This window comes from Prunus persica, chromosome G5, assembly GCF_000346465.2.
Source record: "Prunus persica cultivar Lovell chromosome G5, Prunus_persica_NCBIv2, whole genome shotgun sequence".
Taxonomy (NCBI): Eukaryota; Viridiplantae; Streptophyta; class Magnoliopsida; order Rosales; family Rosaceae; genus Prunus; species Prunus persica.
Window position 1 is genome coordinate 2,438,488 of NC_034013.1, and position 21,604 is coordinate 2,460,091.

The window sequence follows — 21,604 nt, forward strand, 5'->3', positions numbered from 1 at the left end:
TTATGTGCAAACTAAAGGATTGTAGTGAGTTTATGATTGAAAGTAATATGAGTTTTATAGACAAATTCAAAGGAGAAATAGTTCAAGGGCGAAGAATTCCTAAATCTTGGTTTGTTTGAGGGCGGTGGAAACATATCGGCTGAGGAAGTAGTCCTCAAACTAGTCCCAAGTAATCGTGTCTGCATATTCACCCCATTGATAGAGTATACAGTATCCTACCAGCTCCTTTCTTCATTTTCTAACATTACGCGATACTTCGCTAGCGTATAGTATCCATAGACCGGGGGTGAACCCGGTAACCTCTGAAGGGTAATTTCGTTATTTTAGCTTTTTGGGACACGAGGTAGGGTTTCCTATTCTCTAATGATTAAACTATATCAGTTTTAATCTTGGTGTTTATATATTGTATTATAAATATGAATAGTATTGTTGTTTTGCTTGGTGAATATTATTTAATGTTAAGTGAATACGATTGTTATTGTTTAATGAATATTATATGATGTTCGGTGAATAGTATTATTGATATTGCTCCGTGGATATTATTTAACGTTGGATAAATATTATTATTCATGAAATTAAACTTGAAATATTTTTGTTAATTACATGTATTACAATTTTGTAGAGATTGATAATGTTTGAGTTGCATTACATATGCATCATAATTATGGCCGTGTGTTGGGTCGGTGTGTGTGTGTTGTTTGAGGTATATTTAAGGGGTGAAAGAAGACCTTAGATATATCTGAGTAAAAAAATGTGGAATATATTTAGATGATGGGAGCGGGGCTTGAATATATTGAGGTGATGGAGCTGGGCCTCTAATGAAAAGTGGAAGTTAAGAAATTTGTAAACAAAAGAAAAAATGGGTTAAGGGACAAATGGGCCCTAGTTCATATTTTAGGGTATTCGGAACCACAGTGGTAAAACGCATGGTATGAGACATGCATGTTTGTTGCCCTAAGATATGAATTAGTGGGATTAGAAGGGAATGAGTTTATAGCATCACTGCATTGCAAATTTAATTATCTGGTTTGATTGCATAATTTATATATCTTGTGTTGTTTGATACATGACACTTTGATTAACTGTGATAGCTAATCTTGAGGGGTTTGACGGTACTCTATTGGGCATGAAAATGCTCATGCCCTAATAGATTGTGCAGGATTGAAGACGAAATTTGAGGAAATGAGTTTCAACTAAGTTGCTAGGCTTTTGTTGTTAATTTGTGTAATTAATGTTTGTAAGTAATCAACCGTTTGATAAAGATCTTAGTGTGTATTTAACTACAAGTTACTGCGACTCTGATTTTGTGTTGTTAAGTAAATTTGTATTATATGTGGCTCTATTTATCATTATATCATGGTTGTAGGATTTTATTCTTATGACTATGGTATGACTCACACCATGATTTGAGAATATTCCTTATTTTCGAGTTGGGTAGTGACACAAAACTAGAGTACAATGAATTTGGGATAAAGTAATATTTCAAAAGATTCTCCCCTACCAATTCTGTTATGGAGTTGCATGGTATCCCATCACCCAAGCAGCCATCTAGTATTGGGCATCCGATGGATAATTTAGGGGTTGAAAGAGGAAGGAGTATGAGGTTTTGTGGTGTCATTTTTTGCAATTTAGGGGGAATGTGATGGTGGTGCAAGACATGAATTGTATATATATAGTCCATATTGAAGGTGTGTTCCATTTTATAGGTTGTTTTCACTATATTTTACAATCTCCAAAATCATATTACAAGTCAAAAAATTTCTATTGTTGACACATTCGGAATTGCATACTCTTCAATTGAGCAACTGCGACCCATGACCTGCCCACAGTGATGTTGTCACAGTTTCCTTCTGGATCAATTGTTTTTGCAAACTTGCGAAATAGTTTGAATCCGGTTTCCCCTTGTTTTTGCTTCAATTGGGCCATTTCGTCAGATTCCTTGAATACCATAACTACGATGGCAGGGGCATTTTCAATTTTTGCTTTTATACCCTTTATATGTAGGAGATGCATCCGAGCATGATAACGAGAACGAATTGTGCGCTTTTTTATGACATCCCACCTAGCTTGGCCCTCCAAATTTTTTGAAACTATGTATGCATGGAGATTTTTTCAAAACATGGTATTGCCTCAACATTGCTGCAGGCCATGGACCAAGTATGCAGTCAGTGAATTTGCTGACTTGGTTGGTGTTTCAGTCTCCCCTACTTCAGTAATTGAAAGCGTTGGGTTTGGTGTGAGGTTAGGGTCCATGGTTTTGGGTATTTATTGTGGGTTGGTGTAGGACTTAATTAGAGAAAACTGAGACTTAATGCAATGTGAGTGAAATGAGTGGGGAAGGTAATGGCTGCAAGCAGGAGTTATGTGATGGAAGTTTTCTCTTCATGCAGTTGGGTTGAAGTTTAATATAGGGAGGTATTAATGAGTTGAAGTAAATGGGTGAGTAATTGGCGGGACGGATTGGGGGGAGTAATTGACGAGATTCATTGGCTAGAGTATTTGCCTGGAGTTATTGGGCAGGAGTTATTACCTAATTGCTTGTATGATTGTTTTCCTATATTTGTAATTTGGAATTTCCCAATTTCCTAGTTTTCCCATTTTTGTATATAAAGAACTTGCCTAATTTGGCAAATTTACCAACTTATTCAATTTGTCCAATACGGTAATTTTCCTATTTCCCATTTTTTTCATTTCAATTGGTTTACAATTTTTCAATTTTCCAAATTTCCTATTCCGTATTTGCCTAATTTTGCTTTTTCCTATGTTTCAATTTCCTATGTGGCAATTTTCGTATTTTCCCAAATTTCCAATTTTATTTGCAGTGCTTTGTATGTGTTTTTCGAGCATATAACGTTTTTATTGTCTTACACATTGCTTCGCTCTTCATTTTGTATATGACTATTCTTGCTTTTGTATATGACTATTTTGTTGTTTTCCTTTTATGTCATTTGGAATTTCTGTATTTTCGCTGTTCTTCAGATTTTGTCATTTTCAATCTTTGTCTAATTTGCGTAAATTCAGAATTTGGCAATTTCCTAGTAAGGTATTTTTTTCAATTTTCCAATTTTGCAATTTCGTTTTGTATTTTTTCAAATTTCCAAATATTGCTTAGTTACATACTCCATTTTTTGCCTCAAATCCACAATGTCCAATTTTCCAGTAAGGTTTTGTTTTTTTTGTTTGTAATCCAATTTTATTGCTGTTATTTTACTGCCAAATGAGTAAATGGTATATAATGCAATCCCATCAAATTAATGCACCAACTACATACCCAATTTCGTCAGATATAGAGATCTAACTAAATCCTTCAATAGAATATAAATTAGACAAGTTGCTATATATTACAGAAGCATAGACACTTTCTTAATGCCAGGTTTGGGAAAGGTAATTATTCTTAACTTACTCAAAGGCAAACATTCTCCAGTAAAGCTGACCATATTGTTGTTTACAAGTTTTCAGAAGTAAAAATTGCAGACTGAATGTAACGTTTTATTTTTTGCAGATTGGAGCTATGAATTGTCCCCACCGATACTTAAAGATGTCAGACGTATGCCATCCAAACGACCATGTCAGTTACCTGGGAGACCAGTTGTGGCATGTGCCATTCTCATCTCCACCTCTGACTCCAAATCAAGATCCCACTTCATCTAGAAGTGAGGCTGAGAGCAATGATTCACTTGACAAAATCTTTGTCGTGAAGCACGACCTCCAATATTTGTCTAAGGCAACGGATTAGTGGGAGAGCAAATGTGATATTCATGGCCAAGTGATGGGAAACTTGACTAACAAGTTGAACAAAGCATATGCTGGAGAAGTGAAGCAAACTCTAAAAGCAATAAGTCGGAGCAAAGAGTTAGAGTCCCTCAAGTTAAAATTGGAAGAGACAAAGAAATATGATGTCTAACAATTCACAAAATTCGAAGAATATAACAATGAAATGGTTGAATGTTTCAACAATGGCTTCGAGATGTTCCGAGATTATGCTTCAATCGTCTCACTAGACTACAATTGGAACGAAATTGATGTAGCTGGTATCTGGCAGGTGCTGAATATGGGTGGAGAGGGAATGACTCATCATAGCCTCGTGCATGCAGCGAGAATGAAGGCTAAAGACATGGAGGTTCAACTACAGTGGATTCATCTAAGGGTTTTTCTATCTTAATTTAAACTTTGTATTTTATGTTCATGAGTATATTGTTTGTTTCTAAGATGGCTATGGGTACCTAAATTCTTTGCTAGGATCCAATGTAACCTAATATGATGGTTCTATGTTATTGAGTTAATATCTTATTTTTAATCAATTTATATTCCTTGTTTTATTCATTATTATAATTGTGATCTTGAAACTTGTAACTGACCATTTTATAGGTATTTTGGATTGCCTAAGATAAGGTTGGGCAAGGGGTTCATCCCTAATCTTATATGTACTATGAATGAATGAGTTGTTGAAGCCGGGGTCCAAGCTAAGACACTTTTTGGTTCTTGATTGTTCTTCTTGAACTTAATAGGTTCTCGATTAATCTTTGGCTATGAGGTTCATTAGTTGGGTTTAATTGAGAATACTTGATGATACCTCGACCGAACGAATCATCATAATAACGAAAGAACGAACCCTTGGAATTGAATTGGAACTTTATTCTAAAAATTAACTTGATACATAAAATAGGATTGTTATGGTGAAATCGTAGACCTAGTATTCATCTATTGATTTTCAAAACCAATTTCCGACATTTTTTATTTTATTTTCTTGCTTTAAATTTTCGATACTTAGATTAAAGTTGAGTAATCTTATTTTCGGCTCTTTTAGTATTTTAATATATTGTTTTTTTTTAAGGTATTCATCTTTGGAATTAATTGATAAACTTTACAAATTTCTATGGGAACAACTCTCGTATTTTCTTGCTATGCTATTTTATCGATTCGTGCACTTGCGAGATATAACTTTTGTTCATTAGTTTTTTCGCTATTTCTTAATGAGATTCATTTGCTCAAGTTTAGATAGCCGTTCAAATGCCTAGGTATGATTAATAGCCATTTTTATGTCAGTATACATAAATCAAAACTATAAATGCAAATTTTGTTATATACTATATTACAATTTCATCTACAAACGTGGATTGCATATGCAAATCCCCTGAATTTATAGTCATTCCGCTCACTCTTGCCTTATTTCCCTTGCCATTCTCAGACTCATCAACTTCGTACTCATGTCCCTAATCCATGTCTCTGCTTCTGTTTTGCTTCCTTTCACATTCCTCTTATGCTTCCTCTTCCCCTTGTAGTCCCACCACTTCCTTTGGAAATTTTGATTTTACCCTTATTTTTCGTATACCCTACTATTAGTGCCCTCGATAATGAATCATGGGTCTTTTTGTAAGAAATGGTTCCCCGTGGATACTGGTTCCACAATATCATATTTCTATAAGCTTTAAATACTTCAACTCTATCTCTATCTTATTAGTTCTTTTTCGACCCAACAACACAACTTCAACAAAATATATGAGACCTAAATTCAATCTATCGCCCTCGATTGTGAAAGACTTCAGTGTAGCGTCTACATCAACAATTGTAATAGTTTATTCCCTTTGAAATAGGTATCTTGCAGGATGCTACATTCATTATTCTTCATGTCTACTTAAGGAAGTTCACCACACAACATACAGTTATTAAATCAAGTCCTGCTTGGTGAACTGTATGACACACTCCCCAATTAGAAAGCTAATAGCATCCAGTTCCCTAAGCCCATTTTCGGTAACCTTACGGACCATTAACCCATGGATAATGGAATGGCTACACTTCAACTCATCTATATAAACTAGATGTACAAAAGAGGACTCATTTGAACTGTATTAGTTGTTGCCCACTTAGCTTCTCTTGAATAAGTGGTACGATTGGCTTGGAATTTATATTGGATCTTCACACTAAAAACTTCCTCATCTCGAATAACTAACTTGATTTGCTATTGCTACTCCATGGTGGTAATAAACCATTTTTGATATCAATCTGGACCACACTACAATCTCTACTTGTAAACATGTATTTATCTTATATTACATCAGATGATGATTATAAATATTATCAAGGGAAATACGTTTCATCTAATCTTGCTAACATGTAGATCAAATTATAGAGCATATGATATAGAATAGATAGCGGAAGCCATTGAAGAGGAGCTGGAGCGACGTGTGCGCCAAGGCAAATTAGGTAAACTGCAGATTTGGGCTCCGAGATCATAATCAGGGCCCATGACCCGTCGATTTGAAAAAAACAGCATCACGAGTAAAACTCATTGTTTTTCCATGACGTATGGGCTTTTTCGGGCATCCGAGATAGTTTACTAGCTCGAAATCCAGTTTTAAATTTTTTTTATAGTTTTTGAAAATTTTGTTATTTTCCTATTTTAATTCCTTTGTTATTCCTAGTGTTTCTAGGAGTATTTAAGCATACTTTACCCGTGGTTAAGGTTATGTTTTGTTATTCCAGTTTATCAAATAAACCTTGAGGTTTCCTCATATCTTCTTGGTGGATTTCAGAGTTATATGTTTTAGGCTAAGGTTTAGCCAAGCAATTATCACGTTGCGTTAGCATATTAAGGATAATTCAAAACTAACACAACATGTAATACAACAACTTAAAAAGAGGTCATCATTATGTTCTCTATCACGTTTCAGGCATGAATCTTCACTTGATTTAACAAACACAACCCCCAAAACTTTATCTCCCGCCAACTATATCTACGCCCCAAATGTCAACTTATACGACCAATTCAACAGGCACCAAACATATGAATACAACAAAAATGTTCATTACAAAACCGTTTGTTTCATTACTACGCCTATGCCTAATCATTAATAATAAGAAAATGTATTACTTATGCTTTCATATGTTGTAATGGACATACTGAAGTAACACTTCAATTCAAAATACCCTAAACCCTTTAATTTCGTCACAACATGTTTAACCCCTAATGTTTACAAAATTTGGAAAAATGTAGGGATTTAAATTGTGCACCTTTGGGTTCACAACGATCCTGCGGTTGTAACAGAGCCAAACTTGTAAGCTATTTGTTTAACATACGTCGGAGAGAGAGAAGGGTATCACCCAATTTGGGGACTGCGGGATATCGACGCAGCCCAAATCGGTTTCGAAGCAACATAATGAATTGGAGCACTAACACGACATTGGTGGTAATGAGTTAAATATTTAAAAGAGGGGCATACAAGCAAATATGTGATAGTTTAAGATTATTTGGGAATGAGATTTCCAAAGGGTCCATTATAGAATAAGTGATCTACAAAAGGTCCATTTTAGCACAATCCCCCTTTTATCTTTGCTTTTCTTATTAATTTGAATTTGCAAGATTTTTAAATAATTTTCTAGGGAGTTACTTCAGTTACCAGCAAATCAATGAGAATAATTCAATACGATTTGTAACAACTTTCAGTTATAAGATTAATTTGTAATTTATTCTGTAATTAGTATAGGATTGTTACATTAGACATCCTTGTATAAATATTATATTCTTGTATCCTTCATAAATCTGTAAAAATAAACCTTTTTTACATGGTATTAGAGTGATGCCCTTAATATGATCTTTGTTGTTCTTTTTGTTAATATTACCTTTTATCCTTGTTGTTATATTATTTGTGACTTACATTCCAGTAAAATTCTTTTTCAAGGCCAATGTAAATATGGTCTTTATCATGTCTTACCGTCTTATTCTTCATTCCTTGGCTCCAAGCAAGCTCTCATCTCCGTTGTCACCCCAGCCTCCATCTGGCATCTTTGTCTCGGACATCCCTCTAATTGTGTTCTTGGCAATCTAGTTTCTCAATCCTTGTTAGGATCTCATTTTTCTTTGTGCACGTGCTAAATTTACTCGTCTTTCCTTTGTGTCTCATGATCATTGGTCTACTGCTCCATTTGATTTAATACATTCTGATGTTTGGATGTCCCATACTGTATCTGTCTCTGGCTTCCGATATTATGTTATTTTTACGAATGATTATGCTCGTTACACATTACTTTTTCCCATGTGCCAGAAATTCGAAGTTTTCCCTCATTTCTCTAACTTTGTGACTTATTGCAAACTCAATTTTCATAATATGTTAAATAGTTCCAAAGTGATGGCGGCAAAGAATTTGATAATTTGATGTTTAAGAATTTTTGTGCACATAAAGGCATTTTACATAAGTTCTCTCTCTCTGGCATCCTCAAACCCAACCCGAAATTTCAGTCTAACTTCTCATCTCACTATCTAATTCCACATGCTCTCATGGCCACGGTTGAGTATGAGATTGAACCCACTTGTTACACACAAACGTCCAAGTCTCCCTACTGGCGGCATGCCATTTTAGAAGGGTCCAATGCTCTTCTTCGCTAAGGAACATGGTCTCTTGTCCCATCTTCTTCCCATCAAAACACAGTCGGCTGCAAATAGGTATTCAAGATCAAACGACGCTCTGATGGATCGATCGAACAATATAAAGCACATCTTGTCGCCAAAGGGTTTCATCAGCAGTCTAAGATCGATTATTTTGACACATTCAGTCTAGTGGTCAAGCTGACCACTATTCGCACCATTCTAAGCATTGCTATTTCTTGTGGGTGGGGAATACGGCAACTCGACGTTAAAAATGCTTTTCCCCATGGTTATCTCTCCGAGGCAGTGTTTATGCAACAACTTCCTGGCTTCGCTGATCCTCTTCGGCCCACTCATGTTTGCAAACTGCATAAGGCAATATATAGTCTCAAGCAAGCCCCCTCTCTTGGTTTCAGAGGTTTTGCGCTTTTCTACTTCGGGTTGGTTTCATCCAAAGTTGATCTAATTCGTCATTGTTTGTGTATCATGATGGCTCGCATGTCATGATTTTACTAATCTACGTCGATGATATTGTGCTTACGAGCAGTAATCCCTCTCAACTTTCCACTTTTATTCATGCTCTTGGTATTGAATTTGAGGCTAAAGATCTTGGCAGGCTTAATTACTTTCTTGGCATCGAAGTCTCACATCTCAAAGATTTTGTTCACCTTACACAAAATAAATATACACTCGATCTTCTCCGGAAAAGTAATCTTTTAGACTGTAAACCAGTCTCAACCCCTATGGCTTCCCGGACCTTTACTTCTAGCACTGATGGGTCTCCTATTGCTGATCTAACTCCATATTGCCATCTCATGGGTGCTTTTCAGTATCTCACCACAACTCGCCCTAATATAGCCTACACAGTTCAACTTGTTTCTCAATTCATGAGTTCTCCCAGTTATACACATTCATGATTCTTCTCTACTTATTGCATACTCGGATGCTGATTGGGTAAGGTGTCCAGACACTCGTTGATTGACTACATGGTATTGTATCTTTTTGGGACCCAATCTCATTTCATGGAGTGCCAAGAAACAATGTACAGTCTCTCGATGCCGAAGCTGAATACCGTGCTCTAGCTTATGCATGTGCTGATACTATTTGGATTTAAGGCCTTTTAAGTGAACTTCGATATCCTCTCCCTTGTCCGGTTATTCTTAATTGTGACAGTCTTTCTACTACTTACATGGCTGCTAATCTAGTCTTCATTCTTGCACAAAACATATTGGTCTTAATTATCATTTTGTTCGTGAATGCATTGCCACGGGAAGTCACCAGGTTCAATTTATTCCCTCTATACACCAACTGGCTGATGTTTTCACCAAAGGTTTACCCACGTTTCGGTTCAATAGTCTTGTTTCCAAACTTGTCACCTCCCCAGAGTTAAGTTTGTGGGGGAGTGTTAGGGAGTTACATCAGTTACCACCAAACCAATGAGTCAATTCAATACGATTTGTAACAGCTTTCAGTTATGAGATTAATTTGTAATTTACTTTGTAATTAGTATAGGACTGTTACATTAGACATCCCTGTATACATATTGTATTCTTGTATCCTTCATAAATCAGTGAAGATAAACTTTTTTTATATAATTATTTATCTTTTATGAATTTTAAATTACATTTATTTATTTTTAATTGCACTTAGATAGAATGTTTATAAATTGCAAACTTTATAAATGACAACTAGCCTCTCCGCACGCGCTTCCGCGCCTACGAGAGAGATTTTCTAAAATTTTTTGAATTTATTTTAGAATTAAAAAAGATAATGGATAGTTGTGTTCCATAGAAATAGGATCCATTATCTGATTTTTCTTTTAATTTTAAATTTTCTTTTAATATGAAAAAGAGTGAATTTACCATATTATCCTCATTTAATTAATAATTTCAATTCTTAATATTTACATAAATCAATGACATTTTCTAATATTTTGAATATTTTATCATTCTCTGCCTTTTACTTTATATATATATATATATATGATCAAATCGGCTAAATTTTTGGTCTAGCCAAGTTAAAAATGACTTACTTGCAAACAGTAGTCTAGGTTTTAATCCATGGCACTATGACAACATGTGTAAGAAAACCACCTCCCCTTTCTAACTTTGGTAAAAAAATGGGCAATTTTTTTTTTAAAGCGATCAAATTGAATTTTCCTATAAAACCTACTGACCAAAAAGGAGTTTTTCTCCAAAAAAAAAAACAGTTTCCTGTGTTTTTTGTTTTGGTTTACAACAAAAAGTACGGGCCTTTTCTTTTTCAGCTCGATCGCAGCTAAAGAAAGACGAAGGATTGACAACACACAAACCTCTTCCTTCTCTCTCGCGAGCCATGAGTCTCTTCGGTCTGGGCAGGCAAGTATAAACTTTTGATGTGTATATTTCTTTATTATCTTTAAGAATTGAACTTTCTTCTATGCTTGGAAGTTTCCATTTTCTTTCCTTCCTGATCAGTTGATGCCTGATATGTTATACTGGGAGCCCTTTCAGTTGATCTATGAAATTGGTGACTTTTGATAGGTTTGTTTTGCTCTATTTGTGTTGATTAATGGGTTTTTCTCCCCTCCCACAGTTTTATCTTTTGTTATTCAAACACAATGATACTGTAAGTGTTATGTAAATGCAATATTTGGTAGGCGAGGATTAGTGTAAAGAAAGAAACTAAATCGAATGACCATTGATAATTGTCTCGCTCTTTGTTAGTTATTAAATTTTAGTAATAGTGATAAATGATGCCTATTGATAAGCAAAAGCTCTTTTCCAGGTTTGGTAGTTCATGAAAATAATAACGGCAAGATTGTTGGTGGTGGATAACATTATAGATGGATAGCAATATGGTAGTTAATGCATGACATGGGTCATTCAGTTGCTTGGAAGTGATTATTTTTTCTTTGCATCATTTCTCATAATGATGATTTGGTGTCTGGAACCTAACGGATAATAACTATTTACTCAATATGTTGCCGTTCTCTGGTATTAAAATGGGATGAATGTGTAGAATGCAAAGAATGCTGTGGCAGATGGAAGGAAGCTGTTTTTGCCGAGGGAAGGAAGGCGTACTCTACTTTAATACGTTTGAAAAGTTTTCCAAATTATTATCTTTCCCTTTTATAATTCCAATTAAAGTATAAAAAAGGTTCAAAAAGGTAATGAGGAAATCCTTGTATGAAGGTATTGAGAAAGGAAGCAATGAGCACTTGATTAGTTGGGATGTGATATATAGAATGAAGAAAAGGATGGTTTTGGGGTGGCTAATTTGAGGCGCTACTTGGGAAATTGCTGTGGAGGTTTCATTTGGAAGGGCAGGAAGTATGGCTTACTCTTACTTCATTCTCTTTTGTGTAGTTTGCCAATTGATATCTTTCCGTATTTAGAGTTCTTGCGAAGTGGCAAAGAAGTTAGAAAAGTTAATGAGGAATTTCTTGTGGGAAGGTACTGAGGAAAGGAGAAAGGAAAATGGAGCATTGGTTTGGTTGAGATGTAATATCTAGAAGGAAAGCAAAGTCTTGTTTAGGGGTGGGTAATTTGGTGATGAAAAATAAGGGGCTACTTGGGAAATGGTTGTGTAGGTTTGTTCAAGAGAGGGATCTCCTGTACTGCAATTTTATTTGGAAGGTTAAGGTTTTTGGGGGGATGTAAAATGGGTGAAGTTTTCTGGACATGTGATGTTTTGTCTGTGTTTTGGGATGCATTGCTTGTAAATAAACAGGAGGATTTTTGACAATTATGGAGCGAAGGGTGTAGACGTTTTGCATGACAATGTTTGATTTGGGTCTTCCTTGTGGGCTTCGGTCTAGGGATGCTCCTTTTTCTACAATCTATTTTCAGATTGGAGGCGGTGCTGTTTTTGTAGGTGGTAGTTTCTGTAACCATAATGCAATTTTTTGTATTTTTATCGCGTTTAGGTTTGATTTCAGTGGACTCCTTGTCTACCGTAATATGGGATTATACTGGTTTTAGATTAATATATCTCAAAACAAAAAATCACAATGCTGGTTAGTTTATTGGGACTAAGTAGAGTTAACAGAAGAGTACAAAGCTGTGAGAAGAGGCTAGATTTAAGGCAAATGGTCATGTTATCGTTTATTTAATCTCCTGATAGTTATTACTTTGTAGATAAATAAATTATTAAATTGGGACCTTTTTATATACTGAAAAGCTTAATTGGTGAGGATGTTAAAATTTTAATGAGCTCTCAGAACCAACACCCCATAATTTCAATATGTCACCAACTTTCTAACCCCTCTCGCTGCGCCTCATTTTCCTGTGTGTGCGTGTTGATGTATGCAAGTCCATATTTATTTGCTTCTTTAGAAATTAGTATTTATTTTTAGTCATTATCAATTTGTAGAACTTAAGTTTACTATTGATGCAGAAACCAGAGGACATTCCGCCCAAAAAAGAGCGCACCCTCAGGGAGCAAGGTTGTTCCCTTTAATTAACTTGTAATTTTGGTAATCTTTATTTGTGATAGTTTGAGCATGCTAAGAGTTGTATATAATGGGCTTGAACTTTTCAGTGGTGGTGCGCTTGTGTGCCTTTTCATGCCATGTTTTCTGTTTATGTTAGAAATGCAATATCCGGTTCTTAGTAGTGAAATTTGAAATTTAATGTCCATTTTTATTTTAATGTTATATTGACTGCAATAGTTAAAGCACCCCACTTTAGAGGATAATCCTGTTTCTGTGGCTCAGCTTTGAGAATGCTTATGCGGCTGATGTAATTTTACATTAGATTTGCTGAAGATTGGGGAGCTGCTGTCTCAGTGCACCTTTTCTTGTTCTTTTGTTTCAGCTTCCAGCTAATGACTTATTGAGTTATTTATTTTATTCTATATATCATCTCCACATGTATGTGGGGCCTCTAACTAAGGTTTTTGGAAGACAAACAAAGCATTATTAGGTTCCTAATCTTGGCGAGCCTAATCTTTGAATTAGAATTTGGTTTCTTTTTCGGTTATGATTCTTGTCCTTTCAACTTTTCTCCACATCAGTAATTTAGCACTGACCAAATGACATGCCAACACCTTTTTATCTTCAGTTAAAAAAACTTGTTTGTTCAATTCCTCGATTAACGTTAGTGCCTTGACTTGAGATTTGATAGGCTGAGTCTGTTTGGGCGAACTTTTGGGGATTCGATCGGGCGCAAAAAAACCCATGGGGCTCCTTTTTTTTTTTTTTTTTCCTTTTGTTATCTTTAGCCACCTAACAACATCTCCACCTTCTCCTTGCCGCAACAACAATCATTTCTCAATGTGGGATGCAGGAAATAAACACAAGGAACAGGAAGAACAACAGGATCGACAAGGACCACAATCCCAAAACCTTTGTTTTTTGCATAACCTTGGTGTATTTTCTGAAGTAGGCTTTAAGCTTATCCTCTGAGGGTTTGCAGCAGTAAAAAGCTTGCCGTGATGTGAATCCTTGTGGGTTTTCACTTCCTTTTCACTCTTTATATGAGTGAAAGTTTGGATTTATTTTGTTCTGGAGTGGTTTTGTTAGATGTTTGAGATCTATGATTTGAAGAGGAAAGGAGGGTTTGCAGCAGACTTTAGATAGAGAGAAGAGATTGGGTGAAGTATGTATGTGTAGGCTTTGACAATGGGGGTTGGGACTTGGGAGATGGAAGTGCGTGTTTGGACAGATGGCATATGCTGGATTGGTTGTCAGAAATGATTTTGATGTAGGTGGTGGGGTCTGGACGGCTTGGATTAAGTCGTCACTCTTCAGTGTGCTTATGTATGTACCATGTGTTTTATATGTACCCATTCATATATGCATACATTTCTCAACATATATAAGTTTCATTGAATTTTCTTCTTGTGGTTTTTACCCATATTTATGGATACATTTGTCAATCAAATTCTCTTTTTCTATCCCTCTAATTCCCTGCCATGGATAAATTTTTTCCCTCTCTGTATTTACATGATTATTTTCTCCCTTAATTTTGTGTATGTATCTATGGGTCTTTTAAGCGTACCCTTCCTCATGTGGGTGCATTTTCTTCCAACATACATAAGTTTTGTCGAGTTTCGTTGTTGTCATTTGAACCCATATTATATGGGTATATTTCGTAAATCCAATTTTCTTCTTTTGTCAATCTGACTTCTTTATTGAGATGCAGCTGTGGATAAATTTTTCCTTGTGTTTAGATACCTATTGGTATTTTCTCCTAGTGTTTTAAACTATCATACTATCTTAATATATGGATTTAAAATTGTGAGATTTGTATGGTTTGAATCCTGTAGATGTGGGATTTAACTCTGTTAAATGCTATTGGGGACAATTTTGGGATGAGAAAAATAAAACTTGGTAAGATGTGTAAAAACCTGGATTTGCATCAGAAAAGGAGAATCCATAAAGTTATGATTTAAGGATGAGAAGTGCAATTTACCAGGACGAAAATCCAAAAATGAAAAGAATGGAAAGAGCTTTTTGGATTTTATACTACAAATATATAGGTAGAACTGAGGTTCTTCATTAATTTTTGTTCTTGTGCGATGCAGGGGGCTCAGCTTAGAAAGCACATTGATGCTACACTAGGTAGCGGGAACCTAAGAGAAGCTGTAAAACTTCCAACGGGAGAAGATTTGAATGAATGGCTTGCTGTCAACAGTTCTCTCTCTCTCTCTCTCTCTCTCTCTCTCACACACACACACACACACACACACACATCACAAAACGTCGCCTTTCAATTTTTTAGTCTTTTTGGTTCTTTACATGGTTGATACATGATTACAAGTTTTGTTTCTTACGAAAATAGTCGCCTTCACATCTTGTGTCTCTTGCTCTATCTGCCCCCAATTAATAGAATTAAAAAACCAAAAAATTAACACCAAATGGGTTCATTTTCTCCCATCTGTTTTAAGACGAAACAAAGAGCCAAAACATTTAAGTATATCTTTCCCCCAATTTCTTATTTAATGTAATCTCTTCTATGGTGATCTATATCTGAAATTTGGTTGTTGCTCTTTTAATTTCAGCTGTGGATTTCTTCAATCAGGTCAACTTGTTATATGGTACTCTCACAGAGTTCTGTACTCCAGAGAATTGTCCTACGATGACTGCAGGCCCAAAGTATGGGAGTATATTTTTTTTATTTATTTAAATTATGTATGTCAGTATATTTGTTACTTTCTTGTTCTTTTTTTCTTAAATGATTAGTTTATGGTAATGTTATTGTTTGACATTTCATTGTTTGAGCTTTTGTACCATTGTGTACTTCAGTGCCTTTCTTAAAGCATATCAATATTAATGAATTCGGATATTTAATGTACAAGATGTTAAATAGTTAATAGTAATGGATTCAGTTTGCTGCAAGCTGTTCGCATAAGGACAGACTATTAATTCAACTATTACTTTGAGTCTCTGGTACTGACATGTTTTTTCTTACAATTAATTAATACTACTAAAAGAGTAAATATTCAATATATTTGTAGATAAGATAGAATGAAATGAAGCTTCACATATCTCTACACCTTTCACCACCCTGCCTCACCATGTCCAACTTCCTCGCTCCCATGGACAACCAACCTACTCCTTCAAACAGTATGTGGAACTTCTTATGCTTCAACTTCCCCTTTTCTGGATTTTCCACCTTTCTCAGCCCCACAAACCCCTGTACTTGCTTCCTACACCATTACAGATAAGAATTCCATTCTGGCTATTCGAGATGTGGATTCTCCAGTAACCAACCGTGCCTACAGTTTTAGAGTTAATTTTCAGTCTCTGTTACATAAAATCATTTTGAGAATTTTTCAGCAAACCACCAGACAATTTCTCTTTTTACCTGATGGATTGGAAAGCTCTATTGATTAACTGAATCTCTATATGCCTAGTACTACCTTTTGTCTAACCCAGCTTCTTTTGTTAATAATTATATTTTTGGTTTTTGTTTGTAAACAATCTACAGGTATGAGTATAGATGGGCAGATGGTGTACTAATTAAGAAACCTATAGAGGTCTCGGCTCCAAAATATGTTGAATATCTGATGGACTGGATTGAATCTCAACTTGATGATGAATCTATATTTCCCCAAAAGCTAGGTAGTGTTTATTATTATATTTTCTTTTTAATCATATTGTGCCTTTCATCTGATCATTATAATTCATTGCCCCAATATGTGTTCCCTTCGTTTGTTTTTCAGGCGCACCATTTCCCCCCAATTTCAGGGAGGTTGTGAAGACAATATTCAAAAGACTTTTCCGTGTATATGCCCACATATATCACTCTCATTTCCAGAAAATTGTGAGCCTTAAGGAGGAGGCCCATTTAAACACTTGCTTCAAGCATTTCATACTGTTTACCTGTGTAAGTACCCGCAATAACTTTGCTTTTTCCTTTGTTTTTTAAAAAAAAAATGCTGAAATAGATTTTCTTGTGTTTTCTGATTTTGAATTGTATGGGCCTCCCCTTATGGGGTAATTTGCGTGCCATAAATTTTTGGGATCATGCCTTTTATTGGATTGCCTATTAGGGTGTTAGGACGATTGACAAATTAATAAGGGATTGTTTGTGGGAAGGTAGTGATGAGCGAAGGATCACCTAATAAAGGAGAAATAAAGCTCTGTTATTCTATTCTTCTTTTAGGCGAAACAAAATGTTATTAGTAATAATCATAAAACATGGCACAAAGATTTGATGAACAAGAGGTCCACCAACATTTTAATACAACTCATAAAAAGGAAAACAAATATACTCTGACTTCATAATCAAAACTCCAGAAACTCCCCTACAGAAGCTCCCCAATCTTATAAAATTACAGAAAGTGAAAGATCCCTAAAATCTGGAGACAGTGAAGTCTACAAGGATGCCCTGAATTTTACACAAGAGCTCTCCTCTTCATTGCCACTATGATTCTAAAAATTTCTTCTATTTCTCTCCCACCAAATTACCCCCAAAACAGCTACAATTCCACAAATTTCTTGTCTTCCACCCCCAAAAGACATAACTTTCATGAAGAATGTTCGAGGGTCACAAAATTCTTGTCTTCCTTCCGCTCTCAATCAAACATCACCATTTCCATAACCCTTGGACCTCGCAGTGAAGCACGCCTGTTATGTCCCACATGGGAAATGGAAGCATTGCATGAGTAGTTTAAATGATCTTGGGTCTCTCCACCAATTGCCAACTGGTTTGTGTTGGATACTCAAATTCTAACATTCTGAACTTCATTTCAACTTCTATCCTGTCAATGATGTTAGAGGAATCTTGAAAACTTATCTTGGAAGTAATAACAGGACTCCCATGGTACTGGATAGGAGTGTGTCGCGGAGAATAGCAAAAGAATTGAAGAATAGGAGCCTTAGGTGTTGCCTTTTAGTAATATTATCTGTTAGGGTCGAGCGAGATTGGAAATCATCAAGAGAACTCATTGAAACAGAAGCAGGGTAAAGGTCCCCATGACAGATGATGAGATCATCAGAAAAACAAATATGTGCGAGTCTAAGCTTATTAAACTTCCTCTGGAATTTGAAAGAGGGGTTTAGTGTGGAGATTCTTTTGAAGAATAAGTTAGACAGCCACCTCTTGCTAGTAAAAAAAAAAATCCCGCTAACTCACCATTGACTGTAAGAGAGGACTCATAGGTAATGCAGGCTTGGATCCATTGCATCATGACTGTTAGGAATTATAGCCAGCAATTATAGCCAGCAACAGACGTAGATTGGGATGAGTCATGACTCTAATGATATCCGGAAGAACAGCCTTGATTCTATTAGCGATGAGTTTGGAAATCATTTTATGTAGGGAGTTGCTGGAGGAGATAGGCCTAGATTCACTCACCTTGGAAAGGTTGGGGAGTTTAGGAACAAGGGCACGTTGGTGAAGTTTTTTTCCTTGACAAGCTGACTCATACAAAAAGAACTCCATAACAGTTGAGTAACATCTGCACCAATGATACGTCATGCTTTCCTAAGGAAATGACCATTTAAACCATCTGGATCCAAAGCCTTGTTGGGATTCAAAGAAATACGAACTTGAATCTCGTCAAGAGCCACCTCAATACACATAGCATTAGCTTGACTATCTGAAATCGAATTTTTAATAAAGTTTCTGATATGGGAAAGCCTATTTGAAATGAGTTGTTCTTCGTTGCACTTGTAGCTTTTATAGAGAGATAAAGCTTCCTCTTGATATCTTCATACTCTTCCATAATGTTGGCAACAGATATTCCAATGGACGTGATCCTAGAACAATTCCTCTAATTAATGCATCTAAAGAAAACATGAGCTCTGAGATTTGTATTCAAGGGGTCCAAGTGCAGCTCATGTTGACGAACCGCAAGGGTTCCCTTAGCTTCCCTAGACGTAACTGAGACATTCCCAACATGGACCTAACTCCTCTTCTGAGTTCAGTTTTATTAGCCTAAGCCTGTGACACACTTGAAATTGCAACTTACCAGCAGCCTGAGAGGTCCAGCATTGAGAAACAGTACGTAAGAAATCACCCCAATATTCCACGAAACTAAAGAACTTAAAGGGACCCATCCTAGCTCTAGGCATCTGCCCTACCTTCACCAAAGTTGAATTCCAGGGAATGATGAAATCACCAGAAGGATTCGGAAACTTAAAAATGCAGCCCTGTGTACGTCAAGTCTCCAACTCAGCAGGTTGAATACACATAAGGAAATCATCTGTAGCTCGAGTCCTCTTAATTCCACCAGCCACAACCTGCCATCTCCGACAACTTTAAGGTTCCTAAAACAGCCGACGAAATACCATAACTACCACTAGCTGCAAAAGAGATTATGCTGCTCTTGAAATTCAGTGTATCAGTATAACTAATCTTCTTTTTGTGCTTCATTAAATATATCTGATTTAGTAGCCATATCTTGGGACATTCTTTGTACGTTCTTATGCTTCCGCTGTTTCTGAAAAGCATGTGGAAAGTTTCATACAGTTTGAAATGCCTACTTTTATGAAACTTTGGTACCATGTAATTCCCCAAAAACATAGTAGGAAGCAAGGATGAAAATATCGGCCGTGCAGATAATATCGGGCCTCCAATTTACGGATATTTAGGGGGATATATTGATATCGTTTTAAGTATCGCGAAAAATCGACAAGAAAAGATAGATATTGGCATTAAAACACAGAAGTTTGGAGTAAAGCTTTCATAGACGTTAAGTACAACCCATGAACACACCAAAGGCCTATTATTTTAATTATTATACATAAAATATAGAAACATATGAAATATACAAAAATAGATGTAAAATTTTAAATTAATTAATTGATTTCTGGGCTTATTTTTGCTGATTTTATAAGTAGTTTTAGGCACAAGGATATTAAGAGTTTGTTTGGGCTTTCCTTCAAAAAAAAGGAGTTTGTTTGGGCTCAGCCCAAGGTTAAAGTTAGTATCTAAATATATTAAAGAGTTTCTGAGGCATAATCTTCTTCCTCACTCCTCTGTTTTCCTGTCTTCTTTTTCATTCCAAAACCACCGGACTTGAGTTCAAAATCACCAGATTTAGTTCAAAACCATTCAAAAAATGGCTCCAGAGGCATAAGCCTCTTTCGATTTAGCGTGAAATCATGCATTCGCGTATGCCTCGACAATGCGCAAGTATCAGGGAAATATTGGCAAATATTGGAAAATATTGAAGATATTGCAAGTATCAGAGATATATCGCTTAAGGGGGGAAGAAATAGACTTACCCCCTGTATCGATGTCGGCACCTGAAAATAGCGATATATTGGTGTATCGGCCGATAGGAAGTCATTTCTATTGCACTATGAGTAGTGTGATTGTATTGCCATACTTGATGCTAGTGCGAGAAAGCACAGAGTTACTTCTATTCATCTTTGTCCGGTTGATGAAAATATATGGGGTACTCAAAACATTGAAGTCAATTCCTGGTAAAGCAGTACAGATTGTTAGTTGTCCAAACACATTGCATGGCCCTATTATTATCAGATGTTAACTCGATTCCATGAATAGGAACATGAACAATCATGAGAGAAGATATTGCTAATGATTAGAATCATGATATTTCTGCAAATAAGAAGGGTAGTTCATGAGTGTTGGGTGAAGTGTCTAGATGCAAATATGTAGTACGAAGTATGTCATTGAACCTTTTGCTTTTAAACCCCCTAACCAAAGCAATATGCGGTCAAGTGCATCAAAGAAAAGCTCAGTTATGTCTGAAAATATACAACAACAAAAAAATGCATGAAGTGTTTAAACATTAATTTATCAGCATGAAATCTTACTTGATGTACAAAGTTCTTGCTTGAATGGTAAAGTCGGTTGCTGATCCCACTATACTGTGTTTGTTTTTGCAGGAATTTGGGCTAATTGACAAGAAGGAGCTAGCTCCACTTCAAGAGCTTATAGAATCCATCATTGTTCCTTACTAAACAGGGTTTGGATATCCCATGGGATGCATATTTAAATTAAATAAATTGTACTCATCTTCACAGTATCCAATGTTGTGTGCTATAAATACTTTTTGTGCATATGATGTGCCTTGGATTTGAAATATTTGCTCTCTACTAATTTATATGGGATTTGAAATACTGTGTAAAGCAATTGGGCAGCCCGCGTTCTTTGTATGAGCGGCTAAGCTAATTTGGCTGAAGTGCAATGTGGGTTTATCATATGGAACTGCAATCAGCCGAAACTTTACCCAGCTGGTTTATCATATGGAAATGCAATGTGGGTGCTGCATTTGATTTTGCTGGTTTTATGTAAAATAGTAGTAGCTCATTCTCTCAAGTTTGAAACTGGTTTGGAAATAAAATCTAAATTCCAGATTGTTTGAAGCGATATGCGGTTTTAATAAGTTTTGTTTGACTATCGTAAGCAGGCTGTAGGCTACAAAAAACAGAAATCGCCTAGACTTGCCTTCGGAATTGTAGTATTATATGCAGTTTTAGGGTAATTGAAATTCGCAAGTTATGGTATGAGTCACCTAGGCAGGACTTAGAAAATTTATATGCTTTGTTGCAATTTCCCATATGAACGGAAACAAAATATTTGAGTAAATTTGCTACTTCAATTAAGATTTTGTTATAACGTGCCATCTATTTTTTTTGGTCGAATAATGTGCCATCTATTCAAAAAAGGCTGTGTGATTTGCATGTCTCTGTTGGAGGATATTTTTTAACGTTCAAAATATTGATACACATGCATTGAAAGGGTATCGTGCACATGCAACTTTTTGAACATTAAAATGAACATGGTTAGTGAAAGGTGATAGATTATAAGGAAATAGTCCTAAATGCCATCCTTTTTATAA

General features: G+C 35.8%; 1 protein-coding gene across 1 annotated transcript; it reads left to right on the forward strand.

The window, feature by feature from the left end:
- LOC18777843 (MOB kinase activator-like 1A) lies at positions 10,564–21,131 on the forward strand. Its single transcript, XM_007209529.2, has 7 exons — positions 10,564–10,719; positions 12,740–12,788; positions 14,870–14,978; positions 15,347–15,440; positions 16,276–16,409; positions 16,511–16,674; positions 20,649–21,131. Exons 1-7 carry the CDS (start codon positions 10,697–10,699, stop codon positions 20,721–20,723), a joined length of 648 nt encoding a protein of 215 aa, XP_007209591.1. The 5' UTR covers positions 10,564–10,696; the 3' UTR covers positions 20,724–21,131.

What these genes read in the sequence shown, in the direction of transcription:
- LOC18777843 (XM_007209529.2), top strand. Translation starts at nt 10,697, where the DNA reads ATGAGTCTCTTCGGTCTGGGCAG. An exon ending in AGTCTCTTCGGTCTGGGCAG is followed by an intron (nt 10,720 to 12,739) that starts GCAAGTATAAAC and finishes CTATTGATGCAG; the next exon opens with AAACCAGAGGACATTCCGCC. An exon ending in ACGATGACTGCAGGCCCAAA is followed by an intron (nt 15,441 to 16,275) that starts GTATGGGAGTAT and finishes AACAATCTACAG; the next exon opens with GTATGAGTATAGATGGGCAG.